This window comes from Ceratosolen solmsi, unplaced genomic scaffold (assembly GCF_000503995.2).
Source record: "Ceratosolen solmsi marchali unplaced genomic scaffold, CerSol_1.0 scaffold61, whole genome shotgun sequence".
Taxonomy (NCBI): domain Eukaryota; kingdom Metazoa; phylum Arthropoda; class Insecta; order Hymenoptera; family Agaonidae; genus Ceratosolen; species Ceratosolen solmsi.
The window spans coordinates 161,637-170,659 of NW_011948435.1; the positions used below are offsets into that span (position 1 = coordinate 161,637).

General features: G+C 36.9%; 1 protein-coding gene across 1 annotated transcript in view; it reads right to left on the reverse strand.

The window, feature by feature from the left end:
• Nucleotides 1–9,023, reverse strand: part of Ptx1 (pituitary homeobox homolog Ptx1) — a 50,521-nt gene that overhangs the window by 18,158 nt on the left and 23,340 nt on the right. Inside the window, exon 3 of the mRNA XM_011502912.1 lies at nucleotides 8,601–8,851. Within this exon, the coding sequence (XP_011501214.1) occupies nucleotides 8,601–8,851 (251 nt within the window). The remainder of the gene's footprint in view (nucleotides 1–8,600; nucleotides 8,852–9,023) is intronic.

A 9,023-nucleotide genomic window follows, 5' to 3' on the forward strand; every position in this document is an offset into this window, starting at 1 on the left:
AAAAAAAAAAAAAAAAAAAAAAGGAATAAAAAAACGAATGGGAAGATCGAGAGAGAGAGAGAGGTGGGGAATAGGAAAAGGAGAAAGTTATAAAGAAAGAGATAAATGACGGGCAGTAAGCGATGGAACGAACGGGAGCGTAGTTTTATAGATTTTTTTATACGTGTTCCATGTGGACCGTGCGAGAGATCGAGAAAGAGTGAGTGAGTGAGTGAGTGAGTGAGTGTGAGTGAGTGTGCGTGAGAGAGAGAGAGAGAGAGAGAGAGAGAGTGAGAGTGAGAGAGAGAGTGAGCGACGTAGAATGGGGCGGGGAGGGGTTAGAGCTTCAGGGGTACAAGTGGGATTCGGATATTCAATGTTGGCACACCTGTATGGATATTAAATTAACACCAGTAAGCCGCGAGTATTAACAACTTTGCAAAAGATTATACGAGATTATGAGCTCAAGCGGAACACGTGATTTTTAATGCTAGTGCCGTTACCGCGTTAGCGAATATATCCACGAGCTTCTTGTAGCCATTCTGCAGGAAAATAGAGAGGAAAAAGAGATGGAAGCCATCGCTGCACGTCTAATTTATAAATAGGTTGGTAGGCTACCACCGCTGGATCAGCTCTCTTTGTCCTTCGGCCGCGGTCGCGACTAGTCGTACACAAGTTTGTTGTTTGGGCAACGATAAGGCTTACGGAGGAGCAATTTTATATATCTAAATGTCGATGATCCTTTAACTAGGACGACAACACCCTTCGTAAGCGTTTAAACCGCACGTGTCATTTGGAATTCTTACGACAATAGCTTATCTATTCATTGCTCAATGTTTTTCTATTGAATTTTATCTAATAAGTTATGTACTAAGGCAATTATTAATAAATAAATCAGCTTTTTACAATTACCCCGGGATTCTAGAAAAAATATCAAATTTCAACATTCTATGCAAACTATATTCAATACATGAAAGAACGATCTAACATAAAAAGAGAAGGATATTTAATTTCATCTATTCTAGCTTTTAGAAAATGTTGTCTTTGCCTACGAATAATGCTTGTCGCAATTAAACGATGCTAATCATTATAATGTTCGTTAATAATTTGAATTATATTTTGTGTTTAAGGACAAATCTTTGGCATTGTCTTTACGAGATCTATGGAGTGTCTTTATACGCGAGAATACATATTATTTCCTTACTAATTAATTGTTTACCAATTGAAAACACACCGTTCTGTTTTGACAAATTTTGAAAGTTTTACTGCGAACATATGCCACGAATGCATAGATTCAAAATGTCCTTCTCACGAAAGTACGAGGATAATTCAATAATTGTTATTAAAACTTATGCATCGTCGATTAATGATCAGTTGGAGATCTTCTTAATCCTCCTAATTGACTGATATAAGAATAATATTACACTTACAATGACTAGGCTCGTTTCCTATTTTACAACTACTTCGGTAATATTACATCGCTAATTCAGCGATACGCTCGAGGGCAGCGACATTAGCAAATTATCCATTTGCAGGTCAAGCGAAAGAATTTATAGGAAGTTCAGCGGAGTTTGGATGTTGGCATCGCTCGGGAGTCTTAAAAATATTGAAGTGCCAAGTGCAATTGCTCTTCGCGTTACTACCGACGAATAGTTAGTTGCATCGCTCTCCTACCTAACTCGTCTATACTCCTCGGGGCCTCGATTCCCACCACTTGCTTTACCACGCCCCCTCGCCCTACCTGGCCAGTGTGCCGCAGTATTAGTTTCAGACGTCCCCAGCCAAAGCCAGAGCACTACGACACATAATGAATCTCTACGTCCTTGGTGGCACGTTTATTTGCCGGGGCGCGTACAGTCCTGTCGATATTAGAACAAATGCGCGATCACCCGTCCTTTCACCACACACACACACACACACACACTCTCTCTCTCTCTCTCTCTCTCTCTCTGTGTGTGTGACGCAAAATGCAAATAAATGATACGAGCGCGTGTGCATGCCGGGAGTTAATAATTGATATATACGCCACGACGGCATTGTCCGTTGACAGCCGCTAACCCGGCCGAATATGGAAGATATACCATAATCCTCGATCCCTCCCGTCCTCCTCACCTCCTCCCTAGTCGCGATACACTCGTTACCGCTCGTGAGTGTGGGCGATGGCAGTTTGTTTATATGTCCAGTGGTGAACTTGGCTGCAAGGACAATTAATAGAGAGGGTAATCTTTGCAAGCAACTAATTAACAACGGACTTTTACTAGCACTCCGTATATGGTTTAGCATAAAAAGGAAAGAGAGAGAGAGAGAAAGAGAGAAAACAATGCTAAGATTAGAACATGATCGAAACAACTGCAGAGATCTGAGAATACAAATATTTAAATTAATTGAAAAGTAAATAAGAGAAAAAAAATGTTAATGTATACCATGTATGGGTATCTACATATCTGTAACGAACGATTAACTTTTATCTTTATTTTAAATATATTTGTTGTATATATCAAAGATAATTATTATTAATGAAAATAAGGTTTTAAACAAATGTCTAACAACAATAAGAGGCAGATTAAAATTAGAAGTAAGCGTTTACATTATTATGTAATAATCAAGTTGTTTTCAGTTCAAATCGTTCAAAGAAATAATTATCTTTGAATGTGAGAGAATTACTAAGTCTTTGGCCATAATCTTTTTCTTTTCAACTTTCAGTTTCAACAACTTTCAATTTTATAAATATAAATATACGAATTCATGTACGATTATGCTTTTGAACATATTGTGTTACATTATAAATGTTTTATTATTATTATTATTATTATTATTATTATTATTATTATTAATATTTTGTAAGCTAGTAGTAACAGGTTAGAGTGAAAAATTAAAAATTTCGTTAAAACAATGTTTATATATAAAAATGGCAATGATGTAAGTCGATAATCATCTGGCGGTGATTTTACCGTAAAGCTGTTGTCTTTATTAATATAATTATTGTCCTTTATTTTTTCTTTGTTTTTTAAATTAAAAATAAATTAGGAAAACGATCTATGTCAAAGTATTAAAAAGATATTATTAAAAAATTTATTATGGTAGTGTGTAATGTTTTTCTTTGCTAAAAATCATCAACATTTCATCTTTCGTGCGACATTATTAAATCACTAATTCATCTAAGAATATAATGGTAATTGCTCGAGCTCCACAACAATAAAATTTCTTCGATATGAAACAATCAATAATAGCGCACCGAGCAACAATTACTAATTTTCATACGTATTATTTACATTATTGGAGACACATTGGAACGATTAAGCAAGCTACAATCACTTTATCTACAGTCAGACTACAAAAGTTATTCTTTATTTGGCATTGAGCAATAAAACGCGAAGCACCTGATTGTTAAAACATGTGCATATGTACATGAAATGTACGAAACTACCAGTCGCGGATTCGTCAATCAAGTCGTTCATCCATTAAAAATGCGTTTGACAATGGTTTGCAACGCTCGTGGATAAAATTATAGGGTCGCGGAGGCAACAGAAATGCAGAGTGAACACGTCGGACGAGCGTCAAGGAGATCGTCAATCCACTTGCAGCACATACGGATGAAAGGATTCGTTAAGTATATAATATAAATGGCCATTGATCGCGGCCTCCTTCTGCGTTTGTCGCACAGTGGCGTCCGTACCCGAGCATATCGGCGATATCCAGTAACGAATAAGAGGCGAGGTAAAGGGTTGCCTTTCTCTCTCTCTCTCTCTCTCTCTCTCTCTCTCTTCGGGTGTGCGTGCGTGTATACGTGCGGATGGGCGGCTATGGAGATGGCGACGGTGGGATGGGGGGTGTGGCGGCGAGAGGGACGGCTGGGAGGTTGGTCGTGGGCTCTCCCTCACGTGCCGGGGCGCTGCAACCATACTAATCCGCCGATGGATTTATGGTCTTAATCACCGGCGGATTATCTCGGACAGCCCGCGCTCACGGCGAAACATACGCCTGCCTCTTTGCAGATAACTGCCGGAATACCAAGCCACGCCACCCCCGATTCGCGTGTATCCATTCACATGTACAAGCGCGAACGCCCGCACCATCACAAACTACGGCCTCGTGCTCGATTCGGGGAGCCTCCGCCTCGACGTAAATTGCGCTACGGGGATGCTCGACCGATCGCGGCCGCGGCACTCTCGTATCTCCAGGCTCATTGGAAGATGAGAATGCGAGTGCGCGGAGATTTTTGTCCTTTCGGCATTTCGCAGTTACAGCATCTGGAGCGTTGACCTATAGTTGGCCTACAGAGGTGTGACCAAGTCAGCAGCCCGTGGCCGTCTTGGCCCTACTTGAGATATCTTTTGTGATGAAGTCGGCTACGAGGGGACCGAGCTCCTTGATTCGCAGCTTAAGCCAGCGAGTCACTCGGTGATTTGTGAAAATTGGCAAGTAATTGGATGTGAGGTATTGCAGCGTGAATCGAGCCAAATGCCACAAATTGTGGCCGCACTGCGGCTGATAAAGATTTTGGGTAAGGAAAAGTAAATGTGTCCGTGCGTGACATGATCGGGGATTACTTATGCGCTGCTGCCTTCAACGATGAGAAAACGATAATTTGATGAAAATAATTTTGCCGCAAAAGCGTTCAATCATCAAATAGCTAATAAAGTGCTTTTTTTCTATTATACGATTGTTCATATACTGAAGTAAGTTAAATTCGTAGGTTAAATTCAGGCTCATAAAATGTGGTATTACAGCGAGCTAATATCAAGTAAATATTAAATAAAATGATTCCGCGTATTAAAGGAAAATATTAAAGCTTACAATTTTGTGAAAATTTTCAGCATACTATGGTTTCTTTGCATTTCTATGCATAAAAATATACTTTTCATTCAAATTCCAATGCTTGGCTCATAATGCCATACAACTATTTTCATTTTATTATCAATAAATGTACATATTTTAAAGGATTACTTAGCCATATTCTACTCATATGCAATTTAATAGCCTATTAATGCTAATTAATTATTTTATAGCTTACAGTATGCCTGATAAGCTTAATAAAATAAACTTACATAATATTTAAATCTATTCTTGCGTACACATTACGCTTTGGCTAATCAATCGGATTAATCTAATTTTATCTTTATTTCAACGTAAGTGCAAACATAAAAATTGACTTTGCAGAATCATTGATGACTTTCATTTTTAAATTAGATCGGTGGGAATTTAAAAGAGTTAGATGTCTCGTCAAAGTCATAAAAATTATTTATCGTAAAATTCGTACAATATAATAGTTGGTACACATTGACTAAGGATACGGATATGTTTAACGAATGAATTTTTTTAATGCGGACAAAACGCCTGGAATATCCTTATGATTTATTTTATTGTTTTTGGGCGCGTCAGACTGGAGGCAAATTAAAATAACAAATTGATCACAAATCTTTAATGTATAATAAATAAATAGATATCATTAAAAGCTCAAAAAAATTAGCGAAATTATATGAATTCGAAGCCCTTATAGATTCTTACTTATAATTTCATTCGTAAAAATGTTGAAAGAAAAAAATCATGAGTTAGTTATAATACGATACGCTTTTTCGTTGAAATAATCGCGATAATTGAACGACGAAAAAGAGCAGAAAGAGGGAGTGATATTGAAAATCCTTTTTGTAAAAAAAAAAAAAAAGAAGTAATAAACAATTGATGGTATCCAAGACCCGATAAAAAACAAGGATAATGTTACAAAATATGCATTTCAAAATGGCATATTTTACTGGATTCTAAATCTCCGAAAATATCAGCTATTGGAATAAGATATTCGATGTTTAAAATATAGATATTGGAGTAGTGAGTTTTGAAATGTATAGAGGATGAAATTTAGCGAGAGGTCGGTGCTTAACGAACGAATAGAACATAAAACGAGAGGGACGAACAATGAAAGGAAGAAGAGCGGATAGACGCGGAGACAAAGAACGAAGGAAAGAGAGAGAGAGAGAGAGAGAGAGAGAGAGAGAGAGAGAGAGGGAGGGAGGGACGCATTTGGGGAGCAGAATTTCGAGAATTTCGGTACACGGCGCATAACCTCATGATGTCGGTGGCGCGTTCGGCTACGTGTGTGGTTCCATAAATCCATGGGGGCTTAGCATAGTAAAGCCTCTCCGAGTGCAACCGCAACTCGCGACTGCGCGGTCGGACTCCGCGCAACCAAACCACCCGCGGCCATGCGAATGCAGAATCGGCTCCTGGTGCACGACATTCGAATCGCCCACGTAATCGAGAGCTCCAATTCACCCGGGCGCGTCAAAATAACGAAGGACGAGCGGAATAAGCGCGGGTTGAATTTATCGCTTAGTGCGTTTTGTTCTCGCCTTCAACAAGAAACCACGCGATATCACCGCAACTGCACTCGACTCTCTGCTCCTTTTTACATTCGGCTTTTTCATTCGTTGCTAAACATTTTCCAGCCTGGCTACTAGTTGCTTGCTACGCGGAGGTCTCCGGAGTTTTCATCACATTTGGATATGTGTGTGCCTATTTGTTTTTTCATCGCTTTTCCGCGGCAGCTTTGATAATTGCATTATTCCTTCATTCTTATTAACTCGTTTAATTACATTTTTCTACGCACTTCTCGGGAGCATCAAGACTTCGTTATATTGATATTGCAAATTCCGATTACGCGTCGTAATCGTACTGTAAACGTTATTATGATATTAACGTCTTCGTGTACTTTCGCGCAATGATTCACTTATATTTTGTTTGACTTATCAATATATAATATTTATCCTTCAATCTAAGGATAAACATTGTTAAGTGCTATTATGTGATCTTTCATCTTAACGTTTAAGATTAAATCTCACGTTAATTCATCTGTCGAAAATTTTTATAATAATTTCAAATAATAATTGACACATTAATTGCCAATTAATCATTTGCTGAGGATACGTAATGTACAACTGTTCCTATGCACTTCTAATAATGATATTTTATTTACTTATTTGTTTAATTATATTGATAATAAATAAAATTTTTTTAAATTAATAATTAAAAAATTATATTTTAAACGATGCAAATCGTAAGTTGGCGATGGTAATATAAACAAATTTACATACGAGAGAGCATTTGTGAAAAACATTCGGATCAATTCACAATAATATATTACAGTATTTATTAACTATTGCAAAATAATAAGCATAAAAAAATTCATATAACTGGGATATAATGATTTTTTTTTATCACAATAGAAGCAATTTTAAATGAGATGCTTCATTGTGCAAGAAATTTTTTTTTTATTTCCAAGAACAAAGCTTTTTTCCCTTGAACTTATTGTTAAATTTTTAACAAAAAGTTTTATTACTATATAAATAAATGCCAGCTTCTTTCATCAAAGCTTTTATATATATATATATATATATATATATATATATATATATATATAATATTAAACATCTTATTTATATTTTCCTAATTTATTATATTTTATATTATACTTATTTTTTTCTTCTTATTTTTCTTTTTGTTGAATTTTTGTTGAAATGTAAAATTTGATCGAATGTTTATATTGATAAATATAGATTTTTTTATTTTATATAAAAGTATTTCTCTTAAGTGCTGATTTTCATTTCTAACAGAATAATTCGCTTTATTTCAAAGAAAATACACGTTGCTTCGATGTCAGAAAAAATCATCCAACAGTGCGATATTGATTTCAAAACCTTCACGACAGGCATTGACATCCGACATAAAATTGAATATTATCGCTTAGTTTGTAGGCTTCGTAAACTTATAATTTTTGTACTCTGAATAAAATATTTAATAAATATTCCTCGCGTATTGTTAATTTTATAACGGGAATAATTTGAAAGAGAAATGAAAGAAGAAATTTCACGACAAGACGGCGCGACTATGTGTGTTAGCGTTCAACGGAGAACATGTCAGATTCATCAGAGAAATAATATTGGATGTTTCTCTTGTAATCGAGATGATCAGACTGAATGAAAGCACTGTTGAATGCTTATTTTATAATATATTTAAAAAAAAAATGCCTTCAAACGTTTTTATCAGCAACACTTGAGTTTGGCTCGAATATTAGAAATCAGAATGTAAATGCGCAATATCATTGAAACATCGCATTGTGGTTATTAAAAAGTGTACAGCCAATATTAGCTTATGGGATTGAAAGTTATGGCATTATCAATATTAAAAATAAAAACTATAATAAACTATTCCGTTAAATTTTAAATAAATATGGGGATTAATTTTCAAAACATATCACAATGTGGCACTAAATCAACGAGTAATTAATAAATGGATTATCGAATATTCAATAACAAGGAAGCATTCGGTAAGATTAAACTCAACGCGCCAACTGTCTTAATACAATAACTGATATTGAAAAATAAATGTTCCACCTAAGATATCATAAATGTTGTGTGTCGTGTATGTGGAATCGTCACGTCTTTAGACAATTTCAGCCACGAGATAAACAAATAATAAGCGAAAATAAAGAGATCCACCCTCCACTACATCCAAGCCCATATTCATCCTTAAAATTGCATGAGGCAATGTTCTATACGGTTTATCGATCAAATAACGCAACACCAAACTTTACCACCCTCGATCCCAATCTCGGAACTCGCTCTTACCCTGACTCGTGGCTCGGTGAGGCACGTCCACATGGCGAGCTCCTCCCTGGATGACATGTCGGGGTATCGATTCTTCGCGAAAAGCGTCTCGAGTTCCTGGATCTGCTGCGTCGTGAAGTGCGTCCTCTGCCGCCTCTGTCGCTTCACCTTTTTCCCGTCCTTGTCGTCCGCGTCACTCGCTCCGACGATGCCCGGTGAGACAACACCACCCGCGCCAAGTCCTGGCTTTACCTCCGTAGGTGTGCGCATACCTGAAATCCATCAAAATATGACGTTATTCTGCCTTCACTGGGCTCATACTCCCCCGCTGTTGCGCCATTTGCAATATTGTGATCGAGTGCGAGCCTCGAAATTAAATGTAATGGGATGAGTAGAAGCGTTCGTTGGGTCGATTTATTAAACGACGGGGATGAGCTTCGGGGC